At 47.0% G+C, this 23,209-nt stretch overlaps 1 protein-coding gene across 1 annotated transcript; it reads right to left on the minus strand.

The window, feature by feature from the left end:
* Positions 1 to 18,653: 18,653 nt before the first annotated feature.
* Positions 18,654 to 21,641, minus strand: NEUROG2 (neurogenin 2). The gene is made up of 2 exons (XM_079990323.1): positions 21,027 to 21,641; positions 18,654 to 20,077 (listed from the first exon to the last, which is right to left on the minus strand). Exon 2 carries the CDS (start codon positions 20,074 to 20,076, stop codon positions 19,279 to 19,281), a length of 798 nt encoding a protein of 265 aa, XP_079846449.1. The 5' UTR covers position 20,077; positions 21,027 to 21,641; the 3' UTR covers positions 18,654 to 19,278.
* Positions 21,642 to 23,209: the final 1,568 nt, after the last annotated feature.

The following is a 23,209-nucleotide window of genomic DNA, read 5'->3' on the forward strand; positions in this document are numbered from 1 at the left end:
AATTCCTTGTGATGCTCTTTTTTTCCAAAGCTGGTGTTTTAGTGTGTGTTGCCTAGAGTTTATACTGTTTTGTATTATGTAGGTGTGTTCTACAACAACTTTAAACATTCTTAGACATGTTGTTGGGGCCTGGTCCAAGCAAGACTCCCAGGTATTTGAACAAATACATGCACATGTAAGTAAAGGTAAAGGACTCCTGGACAGTTAAGTCCAGTCAAAGGCGACTATGGGGTTGTGGCGCTCATCTTGCTTTTCAAGCCAAGGGAGCTGGTGTTTGTCAGCTTTCCAGGTCATGTAGCCAGCATGACGAAACCGCTTCTGGTGCAACGGAACATCAGGACAGAAACCAGAGCACACAGAAACGCTGTTTACCTTCCTGCCACAGGGGTACCTATTTATCTGCTTGCACTGGCGTGCTTTCAAACTGCTAGGTTAGCAAGAACTGGGACAGAGCAACAGGAGCTCACTCCGTCGTGGGGATTTGAACCACCGACCTTCTGAATGGCAAGCCCAAGAGGCCCAGTGGTTTAGACCACAGCGCCACCCACTCCTTTACCATCTACCACTTGAGGTTTTCTTGTGGAGACTTTAAACTGTGGATTACTGCCCAGCATGATCCTATAACAACCTACAGGGCCTCTAAATCTATATACTATGGGTGGTAGCCAAGTAAATGTGACTCAGATAGACCTATTTAAAATAATGCACCTGTCTTAGGCATGTCCATTGATTCCAGTGGGTCTACTCTGTGTAAAACCTACTTGAATACCACCCTCTGGGGTTATTTTTTCCAGAAGATATAGCTGCAGTGACCTGAAGTAATATAAAAGATGCAAATATTACAAAGCCAAATTTAGAGAAAGCAGACGAGATGGTAAACTTGGGTCTTGACTGTACCAATTCAGGTGGGGCACCATGCAACTAAATGTCCCGCTATACAAGCAATTAGAATTCCTGCACTAGATGTCAGAGAGGTAGGTTTAAGTCTTGTAGTCTGGGTGCCATAACAGTTTTCTACTTGTCTGAATGTCTGGGGAGAGTGAGGAACATCACCTCATGATAGACTCAGCCTAAAGTATGAAGTGCCATAATTTGGAGGACAAACGATTCCTATTGCATCCATTTCTGAGAGCACTAGGCCAATGTGTAGCAATAGATTTCACAACTGAAGCTAAAAGAATTAGCAGGGTGGTTTAATTCAGGGGTGTGTGCAACACTTGGAATAAATCCCTAGCTAATTTTTAGTTCCTTTGATTAAAATTAATGATCCCCAATGGATGGCAAGGCTTAGATTTGGAACGTGTATGAAATGGCACATTAGAATCCCAATGTTATATTTAAAATAAATGTCCATTTCTAATACACCTCTGCAGAGTTGGGAAATCCCAGCTGAAGGTGATCATTTCTGCTACTTACTTCACTGAGAGTGCTAAGGAGGCATTTAATCTCAGCTGCCCGATGTTTATAATGTCACGTACACAGCACAGGGTATTTGAACAAAAACTTAACTACAGAGCAGTAACAAAACAGTACAAAACTTTCATTAAACATCACCTGAATCATGTTGAGATGCTCAAATTTGCACACCGTAAAACCAGTTTGCTGGAATTACCGGTACCTCTTTTTACCAGGTCTACATCTTGACTGGGGTGGGCAGAAGAGACAGAGGGAGAGAGCACAACCCTGATCTAGCAGGATTCTAGTATTCATCTCAGAACCAACATGTCAAGGCCGTGTCAATCTCACTTATCCTCTGAATTACACAGCACTTCATTCTTCACCTGAATAGTAAGTGCACTAATATTTGCAGCGCTGCTGCTTCTCAGCATGCATGAATCCAGGATAACAATTAAAAGGGAAACTGTGTTAATTATTCATTTCGAAGAACAGGCAGAGAGGAGGTGGCAGGGTGACCTGCATTCCCCTTTGGATTAAACATTGCCTGGGTGTAATCAGCTATGATGATGAAATCATCTCCTTGTCCATCTGCAAGGCGGGAGCTGAATGAGCAATGCTCTGCTGAGACTCTCAGCCGCCTCTATCATCTTCCCTGAGAAAGACCCTAACTCTTCCCTGCACCAGTGCAATGTTGCATCAGCAACATGTAGCAGTAAGAGAATAGGGAATTGTGGGGTATAACTGTATGGCGCTCTGTCTAGTTTCTCTATTTTACAATAACATTGCCTTGCGCATAGGATTGTTGTCATGTCAGAAGCCCATAGATAGTCCAGCTTCTTTGAATTGTTCAGCTTTGAGTTTTTAAAACACCAAGGGGGGAAATTACATTTCTTTCAATGAGAATGAAGATTGCTAAACTCTCCTACTGAAATCAGTAGTGCTTGAAAATGCTTAACTTTGAAGTACCGCCAACACACATTTATAGCACATGACTTCCCCCAGAGAACGCTGATAACTGTAACTTGTTAAGGATATTGTGAGGGGATAACTACAGCTCTCAGGATTCTTTGAGGGGAGTTGTGTGATTTAAATGCCCGGATTATCTCTAGACCAGGGGTAGCAAACCTGCAGCCCTTCAGATTTTGCTGGACTACAACTCCCATCGTCCTTGACCACAGAGCATGCCATCTGAGTCTGATGAGACTGAAAGTCTAACAACATCTGGAGGGCCACAGGTTTGCCTACCTTGGTTCCAGACGTTTTACTTCTCTGTAGACAGTATACAGTGGTACCTCGGGTTAAGTACTTAATTCGTTCCGGAGGTCCGTTCTTAACCTGAAACAGTTCTTAACCTGAAGCACCACTTTAGCTAATGGGGCCTCCTGCTGCCACCGCACTGCCGGAGAACAATTTCTGTTCTCATCCTGAAGCAAAGTTCTTAACCCAAGGTACTATTTCTGGGTTAGCGGAGTCTGTAACCTGAAGTGTATATAACCTGAAGCGTATGTAACCCGAGGTACCACTGTATTTCCCAATTGCTCACATTCACGTTTTTCTTTTCTTTTTGGCAACAAATTAACAAGTGTTGTTTGGGAGCCTGTTCAGAATTATTTATCTTGTTCTCTTTACCTGCTATTATCTGTTGGTTTGTTATGGGGTTTGGGTAATAATTTATATTTATTGTTGACTGGTATTTTTAATACCTAAAAATTATAACCACCTCAGAAACCAGAGTTTGAATAAATTGAGGGATCAATCATCCATGTGTCATAAGAAGCAGTGGTTCCCAGATTGTGATTCTAGTACATTTCAGGTGTATGGGACCACTTTGTCAGGGAATACTCAGGGGAGGGGAATAGAATTCTCTAAAAACAAAAACTATCCCCTTTCCCACTTCATGTACATTCTTCTGCTCCCTGTTTTCTGTTCCTGTGATCAGTTTTGGCCCACAAGACCTACCAAGTATAACTTGTATCTAACACGTCCTCCTAGAGCTGCATTGAGAGAAGCAGGAAGTGACAGTTAGGCTTAGGAGCTTCTCACAAGTTCTTTCGTCTCTGTGGCCCAAATTTACATTATTTACAGAAATCCCCACAAGTCCAAAAAACTTCAGTGACTGTGCCTAAGGAATGATGACTCTGGTCCTGGCCACAGCTGACAATGTTGGACTTCAAAGAAATACTAGCCTTTCTCCCCTCAAAAACATTGGTTCCTACCACTCCGATCCTAGAACAACTGGCCATTGTCGTATGAAGGATTAAAATAAGTGTAAACATTAATTTTCATCATCAACTACAGAATAGTTTGTACCCACAGGTCTTTGCCTTCCAGAGTCAACTATGGGACCCAAATGTGCAGGTGGCTCCCTGGATACAGTCATTATGTGGATATAAGATCCTTAAAAGTCAATGCAACCGAGCTCTGGGCTTCCTGAAGACATCTGGTGTGTCTCCTGTTGAAAACAGGATGTCAAGACTTGATAGATCCTCTATAGACCCATTCAGTAGGGCAGGGCTCTTTTTGACTCCCAAGCAATGTTTTTAGGATCAGTATTATTACCTTTCATTTTTCTTCAACAGACATCTTGGGCCATTACTGCCCATTTTAATCATTTCCCCATCCAATAAGTCTGGTGACATTTCCATTCAGTTACGCTGTACGTCCTCCGCTGACATGCAAGGGGTTGGGTAGTAAGGTCTTTTTGTTCTCCTTCCTTGGCTCAATGGCACCAGTTGATCTCAGCAGAGGCATAGTCCAAACTGATGTTTTTGAAGCTGGTGATGGGCGCGGGATGCAGTTTCCCCCCTAGAGTAGGCCATCATGTTAATCAGGGTTGATTTGTAAACGGCGTCTCCCCACCCCCAATCCCTTTGCTTGACTCCCGCTTTTCTGCTCAATGGCACAGATGCTGCTTTGTGCTGCCTGAGACCAGGCAGCTATTAACAGCAAATCCAGCGAAGGGAATTAATGAAGGAGTCTACTAATAAAAGACAGCTCAGGACAGCCAGACCAACTTGCTCCGAGCAGTAATTAACTTTTTAAAATACTCATGAAGGTAAATATTCCATCAGTGATGGCCCATGCTCTTCTCTTTTTCTCCTTTTTTAATAAAGGCAGGAGAGAAAGGGGAACGGGGTAAGGGGAACACTCTGATCCCAAGAAGCTTTAAGACTATCAATTGTCCATGCCAATAAGAACCATTTTCAGTGAGTTGCTGTGATTTCCTTCTCTTTCCAAATCCCCAGCACAGAAAATATGGAGCAATTCTCAAGAGGCCAAGACAGAAAAGATCCAAGCAAGAACTTCTCCATAATTAAAATAATTCAGAAAGATTAACTAAAAATCCCCCCGTAGCACAAATTTATGACAGTAGACTGCATTATGGATGGGTTGATTCCCTCCCAGAGGACTATAATTGTATTACCATTCTCTTTTGTTATGAATTTGAATTTTAATAATATTCAACAACACTTAAAAAAACAAATTATCAATGAGGCTTTGGCAGAGAACACCCTTGTGGGTTGTGTCCTAAAATCAACTGTCATGCTTGGAAAGCCCATCCACTGCTTGAAGAATCTTTTTTGGATCAAGTTCTTATAGCTATACGGGCATGATTGTAGCTGCTTGTAATGGGCAAAAGCTCCGAGATGTTGAACTCTATGGCTATTTACAGGCTTCCTATTTTAAGAGCCTGTGTGAGTTGTGCACCACAAGCAAAGGAGCTTTGCTTTTGGAAGTGGTACCTATGGGGAAAATATATACCAGATATGGGTAAAAACAGGCCACAACTTCATAGGTTACAGACTGGTTAGGCATAGAGTGAGGATCAGTGATCATTGGGGAGCTTGCATGCTATCTGATGCTCCACCAACATCCCAGCCCTACTGCTGAGCTCCTGCAGGTCATAGCCAGCAAAAGTCCTGCTGTAGTGCAGGCCAGGCATGAGAGTTAAGCTGGCAACCTGAGTAAGCGGTGCCCAGTGCCCCCTTCCTGAGCCAGGGCTGGGGAGAATCATGCACAACACCTTGAGCTCCTTCAAGGAAAGGTGGAATATAACGGCAATCATAAATAGCAATAAGTGTCATCAGATAAAACATAAAGGGGTCACGAAACCGCATAGGCAATTCCTGCTCTTGCCACATCACTGTCCACACATGCAGTGTGGGAGAACGGGGCTCTGTCCACATGCTGATGCATGCATGTACAGTTCCTCCACACAAGAGGGGGTCTTGGGTGGAATAGGAGACCACAACTTGGTGTGATACACATGCAGGGCCCTTTCTCATTGGTGACAAATGAGTAGAGCTGGGGTGTATCTACTGAGCATGCCAGGGATGGGGCTAGACCATAGAGCCCTGGGACATGTTATTTGAACACATGAGGAGGGGTGTCTGAAACCCTTTATCTCTCAGTCTCAACATTCACATTTGTAATATGAACATAATATTGGCCTCACTTGCAGGGTTGTCTTAAGAGGTGAAGTTTTCAAAATTCATAACAGCGTGTATTCCCATTATACCAGAGTATGAGTTGAGTATTATATTTTTGATGCATCCTAAAAGGAATCGGAAGCAGTGCATCTAAATTCAAGCAGCAAGGGCAACAGTGTTTGTTTTTAATGTCAGGAAGGGTCATTATTATGAACTCTGATTGTGAGTTGATTAAATTGGCCAGACCAAACTGGAACAATGTACCAGATTTTGAAGTCCTCATATTTGTACCTTCCTTTTACTTACAGAGATTGTAATCCAAGCTAATGAGGCCATTTCAAAAATTTGAACAGTTCACAAGTCCAAGTTGCACACTACAGACAGGATTCACCTATCGTGCACCATCAGCAGAAGCCCTGCACAAGAACCTCCGCTTGTACAACGATGCTTCCTACCTCCTCCCTTCTGTGCCCCCCCCCCAATGATGGGGGGGGGTCAGGAGAATCCACAGAACAGCATGCTGGGGGAGGAGAGAGGTTTCCATTCCATCTGGCTTGTGCAGACATAACATTTGCACCTTGGGCATTAAAAAATAAAATATTCAACCGGGCAGGAAAACAAATACTAGGGCTTAAATCTGCTCATGGGAAAAGCCAAGTCAGATTAATCCTTGATTCACGATGAGGTTTTGGGACATTTTCGTTCAGATATTTTCTTCAAGTCAAGGGGAATTTAGAGGTGCTACCACTCATTTATTGCTAGTGAATTTATATATATATATATATATATATATATATATATATATATATATATATATATATCTCCCCTACTAGTTTGAGTGTAGAAATAAAATTTGTTTTGGCTCATACATTTTGCAAGCAAAACTGCTACTTAGGTGGGTGCGTGTTTTGATCGGTCAAAAGAGAGCATCTAGTTCTCTCCAATATTGTTCATACCTATGAAAATAAGATTAGGGGACACAATTCCTTTCTCTTGTTCAATTGCCCAATTGTGTGGTTGAGTGCAGCTGCCCTGAGCTGCCTGCCACCGTCAAAATCTTCCCAATAAGCTTTCGGCACTCGCCTAGAAAACACAGGCTTAGCTCCCATTTAACCGCCAGCCTCGCTCCTGGCTCTGTTTTATTCCTTCACGCTGAGTTTATCTGATTACTTCAGCCATGTGAAACAGAAGGCCTGTTGACACTCTCAAGTGAAGGCCTCGGTCTCATGTGTGGCTGGAGATCATCAGTGATTCTGTGAAGAGGCAGAAATAAGCTCTAGAGGAACACTGGGATGGCTTGAATGGAGCCAGCATTATACATATTTCTGTCACGCAAACAAATGAGGAATGACTGCATTGATGTACAGCAGGCACTAGTTCCTCAGACTGCCGGCAATGAAAATATGGCAGAAGACGCATCGCCGTGATTGGCTGAATATATATCCCCTCTAGGAACTGGGGTTCTGTGAGGAGTGGGGTCAGAATTCTTAGCACAGAATCCCCCAAACTACAATTCCCAGTATTTTTTTAAGGGCAGGAGAGTGGAACCTGTTTCAGTCTGAGGGTCGGGGGGGGCAAGGCAAAAAGTGGGGGGGGGGCAACAGATGTGACTTTTTCTTTTGTAAGGTAAAGGTAAAGGACCCCTGGATGGTTAAGTCTAGTTGAATTCAACTATGGGGTGCAGCACTCAACTCCGCTTTCAGGCCGAAGGAGCTGGCGTTTGTCCTCAGACAGCTTTCCAGGTTATGTGGCCAGCATGACTAAACCACTTCTGGTGCAAGAGAACACCGTGATGGAAGCCAGAGCGCATGGAAATGCCGCTTACCTTCCCACTGCAGGGGTACCTATTTATCTATTTGCACTGGTATGCTTTTGAATTGCTAGGTTGGCAGGAGCTGGGACAGAGCAACGGGAGCTCACCCTGTTGCGCAGATTTGAACTGCTGACCTTACAATCAGCAAGTTCAAGAGGCTTGGTGGTTTAGACCACAGTGCCACCCGCATCTCCTTTCTTTTGTACAGTAGCTGCAGTCCAGACACCCAGAACTTTCTTCTACCCATGTATCTCTCCTTCCAGATAAGCAAACGGCATAATTACTATTCAAGGACACATTTCAGCCAGAATGGGAGGTGGCAGTAGAGCAGACAAATTAGGGAGAGGGTGTGTGGCCTAGGGAGAGCCCTGAGGACTAGATAGAGAGCCAAGGTGTTTGTGTTTGTTTGTATGTGTGTTCACGATTGCATTGCTTTGAGAAAGTTATGTCTGCCAACAAGGTGTAAAATCAATGTACATTTGTAGTATCAATATGCTCAGAGAGGAACAAGTAGTGGTGCTCACTTTAAGCTCTAGAGCAAATTTCTCACAGCTTTTAACATGTTTGGACCTAATCCATAAATTGCCATGGCAGCGTGGAGGCCATCAAATAGCAAACTGCCGCATTCTGCTCTGTGGCATGACAAGTAAGTAAGTAAATAAAATTTTATTTATACCCCGCCCTCCCTGGCCAAGACCGGGCTCAGGGCGGCTAACATAAAATATCAAATACATTAAAACACAATCAAACAATTGATTAAAATACATCTTAGAACTAGAATCAGGATAAAATTAAATGACTGCCCACGAATTACAACCATAGGGGTCGGGAACCTCAAGTATTCATGTTGGTCCCACATGGAGGAAAAGCAGGCATTATTGCACAATTCTAAGGTCACAAATCAGCGGGAAGGTAAACGGCGTTTCTGTGTGCGGCTCTGGCTTGCCAGAGCAGCGATGTCACGCTGGCCACGTGACCCGGAAGTGTCTCCGGACAGCGCTGGCCCCTGGCCTCTTAAGTGAGATGGGCGCACAACCCCAGAGTCTGTCAAGACTGGCCCGTACGGGCAGGGGTACCTTTACCTTTACCTTTAAGGTCACAAATGGACTGAGTTTCTCTTTCTCTGAGGCTTTGATGTTTGGCTTCCGACATTTCATTTTGCATTGTGATCAGCGACAGAAAACGAAGGGACAAACAGCTGATCAACAGCGATGGTAATCCACTGGCTTTGTCTAAAGGGGGTGGGGAAAATATCTTTGTTTAAGATTACACAGCCAAATTATGGTTGTAGATCAGGAACACTCTTTTTAATTATGGCGATATGCTCTGAGATGTATGCATTACTTGAAAGAAAGCACGCACAGCCCCTTGGGGTTCGGCCTTTGTCGAGCTGGCACTAGGTTTGGCTTCTCAATGCTATTCTTATGCCAGGGAGGGCAATAAACCCCCTTGAGAGACATAGAACTGCCAGTTGAGCTTTGACAGTGTGGAGAAGCTTTTATACCAAAAGCATAATACACAAAGGGACCATAAAGATGTTTTCAAGGAAGATGACCTCTTTGTTAGGAGAAATTAAGCTTTTGTGGCAAAGAGCTGCTATGGAAACAAGCGGCCCCTATTTCCCCTCCGTAATTTTGAAGTGACAGTTTTCCATTTATATCCCCTCTCACACATCTGAAACCAACCCCACGCTAACATTCTTGCGGGGCACCAACAACCGTTCCCAGTCTGTAAAAGCTAGACATGTCCTATCGCACATGATACTAAGAAGCACCTCTGAGACCATTTATGCTGTGTGTTAATACTATTAATGCTGGATACAAATCAGAAAAAAGAACTCTGAAGCCAGCATCTATCTAATGAGTCTGGCCCACAAAATTTTTTGCCATAATAAACTTTTTTAAGATGCTGCAGGACTCTTTGCCATTTTATCTGGTAAAATATAGGCTGCGTGTATGCTTTATGAGACCTATGTAAGCCCAAGTTTATTTGCACTTTATATACCCTATAGATTGATCAGCTTCCCAAACCTCCAAACTGCATGGCTGTCAAGATATCTGCAATGTTCATAAATGGGAGGGTTCTCTACAGAGACATATGGATTCTGGGATGCACAGAGTCTGATTGTTGACTGGTTCACACATGCACTGTTCATGCATGGTACAGGCAACATTTCAGTGATCATCAGCATGGGTGTAGCCAAGGGGGGCAGTGGGCAGCTCCCCCCCCCATGCCAGATCAAGTAAAACAATAAAAACACTTAATTAACTGAGGTTCTGCCCACCGACATAAACCCCCCCCTACATAAAGCCTGGCTAGATATAATTTCATTGTATTGTGAAAACAAGAAATCAAAATAGCAAAGACTGGCATGGAAGTGGTATATAATCCTTCCTCGCTACCCTCATTAACTTAAATAATGAAACAGATCTCCTCATTTTACAATCCAATAGAAGCCTAAGCACACAGAATCCCCACTAAAAACTCCATTTGGCTCCATGTTCTGATGTATTGCAGCTGTTATAGTCTGTAACAAAGCAGACAATTCTGGTGTAATCTAGCCCCGTGTTCAAATATTATTTCAGCCATAAACTTACTAGGTGGCCTTAGGTGAGTCACCATCTCTTAGCCTCCACCAGGGTGAGGGTCATCAGGGGCTGGCATCATTAGGCATCTGCCAAAATTCACAGCCTGCAAAAGGGGGGTGTTGCTGACCTCCAAAGCCACCTGCTCACATGGCCTGCTCACTTGTCCTCTCCAAGCATGCAAGCAGGGATAAAGCTGGCAAGATGGAGCAGCATCCTCCATTTGCCTTCCACACCATCTGGACCAGGTGTGCAGATTGGTCCCAGAGGAAGATAAGAAGTAAATGAGTAGTGATGACAGTGACAAGGAAGAGGCTGGACCACTCAGAGAAGAGACCCACAGAGGACATCCTGCTCAAAAGCACGCATAAACACACACCAAACTATCTGGATGAACCATTTGTGCCTCACTTATCTCACCTGTAATGTTTAGTTAGTCAGTTATTATACATTTATAATATCCTAACTTTCATCCAATTATCTCAGGATGGCATACATAGTTCTCCTGTGAGATGGGTTTTAATGGGTAGGAGAGGATATATTAATTGCAATTTATCCCTCCAGGCTCCCATATGTGTGGGCTGAACAGAATTTCAAAATCCCATCATTGGCAGCAAAATTAAAAGCATAGGAATTAGGCTGCAAAAACCCTGTTTTGAGCAAGTCCAGCTATGAAGCAGGCTGGTTTCCCCCTTCTTACCCCACTTAAGAATGAATCAGGCAACAACTTGTGAAGCAAATTTAAAAATATAACTTGCTTTCTTATAATCCTTTATTGGTTTATGGCAATGGCAGCAGTAAAAACTATGCAGGCAAAATACTTATATTTACAGCAGGCATAGGCAAACTCGGCCCTCCAGATGTTTTGGGACTACAACTCCCATGATCCCTAGCTAACAGGACCAGTGGTCAGGGATGATGGGAATTGTAATCCCAAAACATCTGGAGGGCAGAGTTTGCCTATGCCTGATTTACAGCATAACCAGCTTCAGGCATGCACGTGGAGCAAGCAGAGGCATATCTGTAACCAATCCTGGTCAAAGAAAGAGAGAGAGGATAGAGAAACAGGAAGTACTATATGCCCCTCCCTCTCCCAGGGAGCAGGGGAAATAACATCATACAGATCCCTCTCTACCAACTGTATTTCTATGGTCTGAGTATCTGCCTATCAGCAGTACAGCTCTGTGGTGTTAGCCCCTTCTCATGCTAACTAGCAAGAATATGCATGTGTTGGATTAGACTGCTGATCTTCCACATCTCTCTCCCCATTTTATCATCACAATAACCCTGTGCAATTAGACTAAGAGTCGGTGACTTGCAGCAGTTACTGAAATAATGTATTGTTGCACGCCATCCCAATCTCCAAGCATTGCGAGAGTCCTGGGATTCTAGGCACTTACCCAGAACAAGGGACAGTGTAGACTGTCACATCTTTAGGTTTATCTGCATATCTGTACAACCTAAGCCTATGGTGGAGGGGCTCACAGCATTAACACCCCAGAATGTCATGCCTCTCCCATAGCCACAGCCTTGGATTCAAGCAGAAATCAAGCATGTCTCTCCCTCTCAGGCTTCTACCTGCAGCCTGCTTCTAGCTTCTAGCTCATACACACATCAACTCTGGCTTTTGTCCTTCTAACTACAAACCAGCTGAGGGAGGGGGCGCAACCATTTTTCCTCTAGCACAAAGCCACTTCCTTTGTTACCTTAATGATCCTTATTTGGTGATCATTACGTCACCAAGACGTTGGCCTGACTATTCCACAAATTGAATCCTCCATTACATTTTAAATGTTGCTGGATCCAGGAATTAGAAGGGGTTGGGGCACTCAGAACACTTTATAAAGTGCTTTGAACACTCTAAGGCACTATACCAGCTGCACTGGCTCCTGGTGGAGTACAGGATCAGGTTTAAGGTGCTGGTTTTAACCTTTAAAGCCCTATATGGCCTAGGACCCTCATACCTACGGGACCGCCTCTCCTGGTACGTCCCACTGAGGACCTTACAGTCTTCAAACAAAAACATCTTGGAGGTCCCGGGCCACAGGGAGGTTTGGCTGGCCTCAACCAGAGCCCAGGGCTTTTTCGGCTGTGGCCCCGATCTGGTGGAATGCTCTGTCACGAGAGACTAGGGCCCCACGGGACTTGACATCTTTCCACAGGGCCTGCAAGACAGAGCTGTTCCACCAGGCCTTTGGCCAAGGCACAGTCTGTCCCCTTCCTTTGGTAATCCTCATACAACTCTAGCCCAATGGTTGCCATTAATTTGATTTTGAATTGATTTTAGAATGAATTGATTTTAGAATGCATTTCAATTAATTGATTGTGATTTTATGTAAACTGTGTTACTTTTATTGTTGTTAGCCGCTCTGACCCTGGCTTTGGCTGGAGAGGGCAGGATATAAATAAATTATTATTATTATTATTATTATTATTATTATTATTACAGAAGGGAGAAGAGATGAGGAGGAAGAGCTTTTGATCAATTAAATAAACATATGAATCCTAACCAATTAATCATCTAACATTAATCAATGTCATTTGATTATATTTACATATTGCAAAATCAGTGAGAATAATGAAGAAAGGGAACAGTTGCACTTCAATGAGCACATACCACAGATTTGTCTGAAGAAAAACCCATCTTTGAAACTTCCTGCTTACTCACTGATAATGGTTTGTTGTTACCTAGGGCAGTCGATGCTGGAATCAAGCAGAAGGCATCTAAGAAGGCTTGGGGTTGCGTCCAGTGATGTTGTCCCATTTGTGGAAGGACTTCTGCTTGTGCAGTGTAGTTTCTCCTTCCTCTTCTCTCCCTGCATGCCCCCAAAATGGATTTGGGGTACACACATGGAGTGAGGAGAGGAAGAGCAAAAATGGAAGGTTCTGTTGAGCAAGTGGAAGACCTCTTGCATGAATGGATGCAACCGACAGAGTTCTTGGATGTTCCACCTCCCAAACAAAATACAGAAATCAGAATATAGCTCAAAGTGCTTAAATCCCATGAATGTTATAGGGCTTGGATGTGCTTACATGTAATACAGGGTTCTGCTCAAATCCTTTAATTCATAGCTGCCTGAATTCATTATTCCATTTTTGCATCTTGCAAGATATGCAGTCAGACACCAGCTGAAAGTCCCGTTTTCAGTGTCCACTTGAAGGTGAAACAGAGGACAATCATGTCTCATCTTAGGAGAGAGACAGAGAAGGAGAGACTCCTCCCCACCTCCCCTTAGCATTCTCAGAGTTTAATCATTAAAAGGGATAGCATGGTTGTTTTAAAGGCAGTGTGTAAAGCTGGTCCTGACACACAGGTCCACACGCTGTCAGGGTAGTGAAAGATTGGCTCTTGTTTTGTCCATTCTGGGTCTCAGCTTCAGATTGCTGCTCACATCAAAGCAGTGATTATGCAAATATGCACTTTTAAAAGGGTTGGGTGAGGAGAGAATTATTTATCACACAATAAACCCCCTGCTAGGGTGGGAAACAATAGATCCGATCACTTCTAGCCCAAGGCTCAAAAAGGGTTTTTTTTTTTAACTGGACTAACCTAATTTCACTAATTCTCTTTTCACACATCTTTCTTTCTTTCTTTCTTTCTTTCTTTCTTTCTTTCTTTCTTTCTTTCTTGTGCTGAACTTTATACTCTTGGGTTCCAATCCAGTAGATTTCTAGATTCACGAGCTGCACGTTTTATTTAATTGATATGGCTACTCAAGAATAGGCTGCTGCCTAAAGATTTCCAGGTGCTGATGCCCAGAAGTCAGAAAGCAGAAGACCCTGGTGTAGAATAGGCATGTGAGGGGGAAAGGGGGAAATATGAAAGGAGGTGGTTGTGATGATGTAGTAGTGGCAATGATCAATGTGTGGTCCATGCAGGAGAAAAAGAAAGAAATCAGGCTAGGCCAAACTGAGAAAACCACATGAGAAGGGACCTTTCTGCAACATCATTGTATCGAAAGTAGGAGCCCCATACAGAGAATCATACTACTTTGGGGTAAACTCCCCTTTTTTATTGTCTCCTCTTGCAGACTATTAAAGAAAGGTTAACCACACATCAGGTTATGCAGGTATGTGGTATAATGTGTGGATAAGTCATAATAATAACAATAATTTTATCTTTTATACCTCGCCCTTCTGGCTGGGTTTCCCTGGCCACTCTGGGTGGCTTCCAGCAGAATGCAAAAAAGCCATTTCTATACATTCTGCAACAAGTACAACTTAGTTGTTGTCCAATACTCCTACAGTGGGCTTTTCAGTGACAACAGCACAATAGGTTGGATCTTTTCACTTATTTCACATTGTGCTCATTCCTGTTGAAATCAGTTGAAATAATATGCCCCATTGAGAGTCTAAAATGTCCCTAGAGTGGCCAGTCATTTTAATGATTGCTTCCTACGGCTCTCAGACATTTTTGACGTCTTGTGCACTGCCCTGAGGTTTTGCAAGAGGGCGGTATAAATAAACTTTTGCAAATAAATAAGTCGTAAGTTGCTTGTCCCATTGGTTCTTGATAAATGAATTCACTGATTAAAATAAAAATTGCACTAGCTGCATTCATTCATGTGCACGTTTCACAATCCCCATCATCCACCACCGAGACCTACCCCTCTCCAATTAATGCTGCTGAAGGGCAGGGCAGTTAAGTACTGGAGGGCAGAGCCTTGTGTCTCACGCAGCCCTGTGCCCATTGAGCAAGCCTGCTGCCCTCTAAAGCTGTAAAGGCTGCAGTCCCCTCAGGAGAGTTGAAATAAGATTTATCTGCCACTCTAGTCTGCTTCTACACATTGAAGTGCTGAGTCAACTTTTGCCTCTGGCAGTAGAATGTCTTGGTCGGCCTTTCCTCCTCACCTAGACTTGGCGCCTCAGTGACTCAGCTCAGTCTGTAACTCCAATGCCATACCTGCCCCAGGCACGCTCGCAAAGCAGAGGAAAAGAGGGAGTAGACACATGTAGGGTTGTATTGACATGGATCGTCCACACGTGAAACCGCCCTGCGAGGACTTGGTTTTAAAGGGAAGCTTGGGATTCAGATGGGTCTCCTTTGGTCCCACCGATCAGGCTTCCCCTTGGAATTGGTAGTTCTGTTTCTGCCCTTCTGCCGTCTAGTCGTTTGGTCTGGGGTATTGGGAGTGGGAGAGAAACGGTGTGTGCTGCAATCCCGCTCTGTCAGTCTGCTGCCTGGAGCGAGGGGCGGTTCGCCCTCGGCAGGACTCGCGTGCGGGAACAAGGCGCCCAGGATCCGCGTCTGCCAATTGTCACTCAGCCCATTCAGAAGGGATAAAGCTGAACGAAGGGAGGCAGCAAGCTCGCTGCCTTTCTCTCTGTTTCTCCTTCTCCCCTGGCTTGGAGCAGCTTTCTGATTGGCACCAGATTAACACGTAGGGACCAATCGACGAAACGCATCACTCTCACTCCTTTGTTCCCAGCCGGTGGCAACACGCGATGGGCCCTTTCAGACGTTCTGAAGACCTCAACATAGAATCCCCCGAAGTTAATATGATCTGAGGTCGGGTAAACATGCACACACACACGCCCTACCGTTAAACGGAGTGAGGTAGCCCTCTGAGAATTTGGATTGTCATGAAAGGGAAACAACTTATTTAAGTGTTGGTGTGTTTTCTCTCCTACCAGGCAGAGGGAGAGGTGTTTGTGGGTTTTTCCACCTCAGATGCCAAAATAATTTGGACCCTTGGATCGATGTATTTCGACTTGTCCCGGAACTGGGGCGCCATTTAAAGGTAAAGGTAAAGGTACCCCTGCCCGTACGGGCCAGTCTTGCCAGACTCTGGGGTTGTGCGCCCATCTCACTTAAGAGGCCGGGGGCCAGCGCTGTCCGGAGACACTTCCGGGTCACGTGGCCAGCGTGACATTGCTGCTCTGGCGAGCCAGAGCCGCACACGGAAACGCCGTTTACCTTCCCACTGGTAAGCGGCCCCTATTTATCTACTTGCACCCGGAGGTGCTTTCGAACTGCTAGGTTGGCAGGCGCTGGGACCGAGCAGCGGGAGCGCACCCCGCCGCAGGGATTCGAACCGCTGACCTTTCGATCGGCAAGCCCTAGGCACTGAGGCTTTAACCCACAGCGCCACCTGCGTCCCTTACTACGCCATTTACTGCTCTGCAAATATAGTGCAGTGTGATGTAGTCGTTAGAGTCCTGGACTAGAACCTGAGAGCCCTGGGTTCAAATCCCCACTCAGCCATGAAGCTCGCCTTCGGATAATCACCAGCTGCAAGCCTAGCCTACCTTCCAGGGTTGTTGTGAGGATAGGGTATGGGAAGGGAGAGAACCATCCACACCCCCTTCAGCTTCTTGAAAGAAAAGTAGGATATAAATGTGAAACATAAATGAACAAACCATGCTGCAGCTCTGTACGTACCCTGAAGTCCCACTGAATTAAATGTGACTTCTGAATGGGTACATCTAGAATTGCACTATGAGTAGGCATCAATTAGGCTTTACTTCCTAGAACTGTGTGGGGGACGCAGGTGGCACTGTGGGTTAAAGCCTCAGCGCCTAGGGCTTGCCGATCGAAAGGTCGGCGGTTCGAATCCCTGCGGCGGGGTGCGCTCCCGCTGCTCAGTCCCAGCGCCTGCCAACCTAGCAGTTCGAAAGCACCTCCGGGTGCAAGTAGATAAATAGGGACCGCTTACCAGCGGGAAGGTAAACGGCGTTTCCGTGTGCGGCTCTGGCTCTGGCTCTGGCTCTGGCCAGAGCAGCGATGTCACGCTGGCCACGTGACCCGGAAGTGTCTTCGGACAGCACTGGCCCCTGGCCTCTTAAGTGAGATGGGCGCACAACCCCAGAGTCTGTCAAGACTGGCCCGTACGGGCAGGGGTACCTTTACCTTTACCTTTACCTCCTAGAACTGTAAACGTGTTAGCAATGGAGCTGAAGCTATTGCCTTGTGACATACCATTGCCTGCTGACACTGCAGCCTAATAATTCGATTGGTTCTAATGGGACTTACCCCCAGGTGACTGCCACTGGGTCCTTGGTGTGTTGTGACTCATCCTGCTATACAGTGTACACACACAAGCATAGAGACTAGGTGAAAAGTGATGTGGGGGGAGTGCTTCTACACAGAGTCATCATTGGATGTGATGATGATGAGGGAGATGGAGATCCACACAGACACAGCTATTCATAGTGCAGTAGTGGCTAGGAAAAGCCCACCTGCACATTGACCACAGCCTGGCCTAGTCTCCTTGTACAGCAAAGCACAAGCTCCGATTTATAGCAGCATCTTCGATATACAGCTAGTATATACTGTAGGACAGCCCTAGAATCTGGACAGGATCTAAGGCCAGCAGGCCTGGGGGACCTTTCTGCTAGTCAAGAGGAAGGGTGGGCTATGAATATTTTTACTAAAACAAATAAACATATATCTCAGTTACAGTGCTTTAACTCTGGAGTTAAGGCCCTTTTCAGGAGCCAATGAACCACATTAGAAGCAGCTTCTTGATCCATAACGTCAAAAAGCCACAACCACTTGGACATAAACCATTTTAATCCCATTGCAGTGAATAATCATTAGATTGACTTCCATTGGTGTAGAATTGGTATATTTCTCAATAGTTCATCTTTCTTATGGAGGTAGGTCAGCTGAAACCCAAGTTATCCAGCTGAACTAGTTTGTGAGTCTGGCTGTGTGATTTTTGAAAGAGTGGTTCTTATGTTCACTCAGTGTGTGTGTGTGTGTGTGTGTGTGTGTGTGTGTGTTTTATTCATGTGCACACACACTTCCCTATCTATGCTGTTTGTGGTGCAAACCAGATCCCCTGAGGTGCATCAGAGAAAGTTTTGTTGCTGGCTTTTTAAAGGGACACACATCTTGCTTTGTCTCCTTTAGCCAAGCAGATAAATAGTATTAATACAGCCTGACTCAATTCATGCCAAATCCCATTCTGATAGGTAGGAATTACTTTCTGGTTCATATTAAATCTGATTTGCTAAGCAGCCTTAGGTGGATATCTACTTAGGGTAACCAGTAACTGAGAAATTAAAATACAACTGCAAGAAATAAAGTCATGGATCAATCACATCTTATGAAAATTATATACTTTATTTATATATCTGTTTCCTTTCAAGAACGATGTCCTTGCTCTGAGAAATGTAAATACATACTAGAATAAACTCTGAAATATACAGGGGGGGAATACGTCTCCCCCCTCCCCCATGAAATCTTTTCCTTTGTAATAAATAAAAACAAACACGTGGGTGGTTGATTGCGGGTAATGCTCCGTGTCTGCTGAGATTTTCACAGTCTGCTGAGATTTTTTGTAAACTGGTGAAAGGACGGAGGAGTTCCTCTCCCCCTAAAGGGTCGAGAAGATAAATAATACATGAGCCAGTCTCCCCTCCTGGTTCAGCGCCCACCCCACTCCGACCCCCTCTTCTATACCCCCCCACAAACCCTTATAATAAAGAGTTCCGCCTAAATTTCCACGCTTGCATTCAGTCGTGACAAAAACCTACAAATTATACAATGACTTCTCACCCGATCTACAAACAAACAAACAAAAACAGAGCCCAAAACTTTCTTTTTCTCCTTTTTCCATCCAGCCATTTCCGATAAAGCATCGGAGAGACAGATGGCAAAATGGAGAATGGGGGCGTCGAGGAAGGAGAAATGTGTGCGTCTGAGAGAGGGAGCGCGTGTCAGAGAGAGAAGGCGAAGGACAAAAGACATTGTGCCTGGCCAATGTGGGAAAGTGCACATCCGAAAGAGAAAGTTTGGTTTGACAGGTGAAATTCCCACAGCCTCCAGGCGGGCGATGGGAAGCCGGCAGATGCCGCGCCAGGCACCGCCAACGCGGAGCTGGCATGGCGAAAGGGAGGAGAGGACAGACCCAAGACATTCACGTCTCTCCGGGAAGCCCGAGGAGGTGAGACCCAGCGGCTGGGTCGGCCCCGAGGGGCCGAACTCTCCCCGGGATCGCGCCCAAGTCCCTCGGTCCTTGTTTGGTGAGCGGGCGCCTGCGCGCCGCGCTCGACGGCGACAGTTCAGCGTCAAGCATTGACCGGGAGCGAGAATAACCTTGGGGCGTCAGATGAGGTCCCTGGACAGCGCGTAGCGCTGCTTGCCCGGCTGCCAGTAGTCCAGCTCCGAGGCGGAGCTGCCCCCAGGGCTGCAGGGGGACAGAGTGCAGCTGTACGTCGAAGAAGAGGAGGAGGCAGCCGACGGGGCCGGGCTGGTGGTGCAGCTCCAGGACGAGGCTGGCGAAGGGCTGCCGTCGGCGCTGCCCAGCACCGCCTCCGAGAAGGCGGCCGCCGCCGCTGCCACGGCCGCCCCACCGACGCCCCCTACGCCGTGGTCGGCTAGACGGAGCGTCTCGCTGAGCGCCCAGATGTAGTTGTGCGCGAAGCGAAGCGTTTCGATTTTGGTGAGCTTGGCGTCCTCGGGGAAGGTGGGCAGCACCTCGCGCAAGGCGTCCAGGGCCGAGTTCAAGTTGTGCATGCGGTTGCGCTCGCGGTTGTTGGCCTTCAGGCGCCGGCTCTTCTTCAGGCGCTGCACGGTCTCCACCGTCTTGGTTGCCCGCGAGCCGCTCCGGGCCCGGCCCGTCGAGCGCCGCTTGCAGTCGTGGCGTCTCAGGCCCAGGTGGCGCAGGTGAGCCAGCTCGGAAGCCGCTCCGGGGACGCCCTCCGCCGGCTCCGAGGGCGAGAGGGGCTGGGACGCCTCTTCCTCCTCCTCGTCCTCCCCTTCGGAGCCGGACGAGAACTGCGTCAGAGAGGAGGAGGAGGAGGAGGAAGAAGAGGAAGAAGAGGAGGAGGCGGGCGGCGAGCGGGCTCCAAGCAGCAGCGCTTCCTCCTCCTTCAGTTCCAGGTTTTCCGGCTTCACAAACATCCTGAAAGGAAGAAGAGGCAAGAAGAGAAGCGGTCAGATCAGCGAAATACACCTGACGACCCTGGCAAGGCTGCCCGCCCCGCCCACCCTATATAGCAGAGATGGGTTGTGTTGTGAACCGCCCTGAGCTCTGAGGATGAAGGCGGTATACAAATTTCATCCTGTAATAATAACAATTACAGTAATACTAAAATAAAACAGCTCTGCCGCGTCCGCCGCGTCCATCTCCCTGGAGCCTCTGGCGCTCGCTTGCCAGTTCCTCTCTCCAACTCCACGTGCTGGGCACTTGACAAGCTGGAAAAGTTGACGGCGCCTCACTACTTAACCCTTTGCTTCCTACTCTTGCCTAGAAACGGGCCCTTTCAAGTCGATAGGGACCATAGCGTCCAACCCCCTGCCATGCCCAGTCTTTTGCCCAACGTGGGGCTCCAACGTCAGATTGTGGGATTTAGGATCTCAGGCTCTAGCAACCGAGCTATCCCAGCAGGATCTGCCCTTCCAGGCGCCATCCTGAACAAACAAGGCAGACAGAGATGGAGAGATGGGACTCACCGCCCATTCGTGATGAATGGATATGGCTTGTACCCCTCTTTCTAGCAAAGCCCCTGAACTTCTGTAGAGCACTTAAGGGGCTTTAAACGACCCCTCTGATTGGTTTCCCGCGTTTGGGTGTCAAAGTGCCCACCCAACAGCGGACTAAGGAAAGCGAAATCCAGACAGACTTTGTTGGATGAAGGAAAGGACCCCCGCTGCCTCCCCATCTAAGTGCTAATGGGTGGAAGGCGGGGGGCGGCCCCTGCGATTGCGCTTGGCCAATTTAGCGGGACTTTCGCCGGCAACTCAAAAAAAAACAACCAAAAAAACAAACAAACCCCCAAGTCAATTCACAACCCCAACAAAACGCATCCCAGCTTCCATCCAAGCGCGCAGCGAGAGAATCCGAGACTTACTTGGCTCTCCTTCTAGAGGCGGTCGGATTTTGCTGCGCGCTGCGTAGAGTTTGTTTGGGGTTTGTTTTTGTTTTTGCCAGGGAATGCGTCGGGTCGCTCGTCTCTCGCGCTCTCCTTTTTTTTTCCGCACCGCCCCCTCGGTGCAAAAGCTGCAGCCCGGGTTTGGCCCCGCGCCGCTCCCCTCCCTGCTTGCTGGAGAGGGTCCCACTGTTGCCGGGCGCTGGGGTGTCTCCAGACCCCTTTGCCGGGATGACGGAAGGAGGGCGGGGGGGAGAGTTTGGTGTTGCTGATCGCGTGTGCGTGCGCAAGAGACAAGGCAAGCCCGACGGGGCGAGCTGCTGGCACGCGCCCCTCGCCTCCAGTTAAAGCGAAGCTGCTTGTGTTTCCGTGGCTGTGCGTCTGGCACACGACTCTCCTTAAAACCCCTTATATACCCCCCGGACAACAATCAAATCTACCCCCAGGGCCTCCTCGGCTCTTCCTCCCCCCCCCCTCCCTCCCCAGGTCGAGTCTTTCTTTTCATTTCATTATCATCACTCATCTCTCTTTTTTTTCTTTCTCTCCCTCTCCCTCTCTCTCTCTCTTTTGGGGGTGGGTGAGGAGGTTGCTTCTCTTCCCCTCCCTCCGCGTCAAGCCCCCTTGCCACCCACCCACCCACCCACCCAACCGACCCCTCCCCTCCTTCCCTCTCGCTTTCATCTGATCCCTCGCAAGTGTGTGGCGCAGCCCCGACGGCTCTGGGGCGCGATTGGTGCCTTGCGCTCGGCTGGAGCGTGCCGCTAATTTATTAATGAATGGGGGTCGCGAGGCGCAGCTGGCCAATCGCAGAGTCCCGCTAGCCACGCGCGCTGGAACCTGCTCCCTTTCAGCAGCTCATTAGGCCGGAGGGGGGGCGGGGGAGTCAGAGGAAGGGCGTCCTGCAAAGGCTTCAGCCTCCTCTTTGCTGACTCCTCAGACCCCGAAGGGGCGGCTCGCAAGAGGCGCCCTGCTCTGCCCACCTCAGCATCAGAGACGGGGTGCGGGAGGGGTCTTGCGCCATCCTGAGCAGGCTTGTTCGGGTGTTCTGAACCAAAGGCAGAGCAGGTAGAATTGAGGAGGAGTTGCATTTATGAAATCAAGATTTCGCCCCATCAACACCCTTTCCGGGTTTGCCTTTCAGGCAAAAAGGTAACCAAGTCTCCCTTTTCCAGCTGTTGGGGGGGGTGTAGTTGGAGGCGCAGGTAAGGGCAAGGACAAGTCTCTCCACCCCGTGCTGGTGGTTACCTGAAAAATGGGCACTTTTCACATGCAGTCCACGATTAAGTCATCAGCTGGAAATTAGAAGCTAAGGTTGTGTTTACAAGCTGACTTCCTTGCTCGAAAGCAAAAGCCATCCAAATCCAAAGGGAGCAGGCGAAAGTGCCATGCCGCTGTTAAAAGTTTTATAAAGACCTGAAGGGGCGTGTTGATCTCGTTCCAGGGTTCTAAGTGTTAATGTGCTCTTTAAAAGCTCTTTATTAATTGGTTTCCACTGAAACACTCGTAAATAGCTTTCCTCTTTCCACGTCATCCAAAAAGTCACATTTCACATAACGACATAGGGCTGTGCTGATGTGGTCTTCGGTGACTGCCCACCTGGCGGTAGTCCACTTTCTTAAGCTGGTGGGTGTTTTGAGAGCCAGACTTAGGGCACACTTCAAGCACACCAGCAAGAGCCATGGACAGTGCCAGAGGGCGGAAATCGCCCCCCCCTAGGGAAAGAGCCCTCCCCACTTGCCTCCCCAATTGCTGGACTCCTGTCCTTAATGCATACTATTATTTTTCTTTGCAAGATCATAAAATGTGGGACACAACTGGCTCATGTCTAAATCAAATTTGTCTTTCTGTGCCCCTCATTTTCCTGGTATGAGCACTGGCAGCAGCACCCACCATTTCTAGTATTATTATTAGTATTATCTTTTTAAAGAAGAGGAAGAAAGTCGATGAGAGAGAGCAGGATAAAAAGAATCAAGGAGAGGAAGTAGGAAAAAAGCAATAGCGCGCGCGGGGCGGGGGGAACAGTGTAAAAATACTAAAAGTGATCCGATTGGAGAATGAGACTGAAGGTAGGTCCAAGCTGAGAAAGGTTAGAGAAGTTTCTTGAATCATTGGGGGAAGTTGTGATGAAATACACAACTCTGTTTCTTCTCAGTTTTAGGCAAGTT

The sequence above is a fragment of the Podarcis cretensis genome (genome assembly GCF_951804945.1).
Source record: "Podarcis cretensis genome assembly, chromosome: 9".
NCBI classification, from domain to species: Eukaryota; Metazoa; Chordata; class Lepidosauria; order Squamata; family Lacertidae; genus Podarcis; species Podarcis cretensis.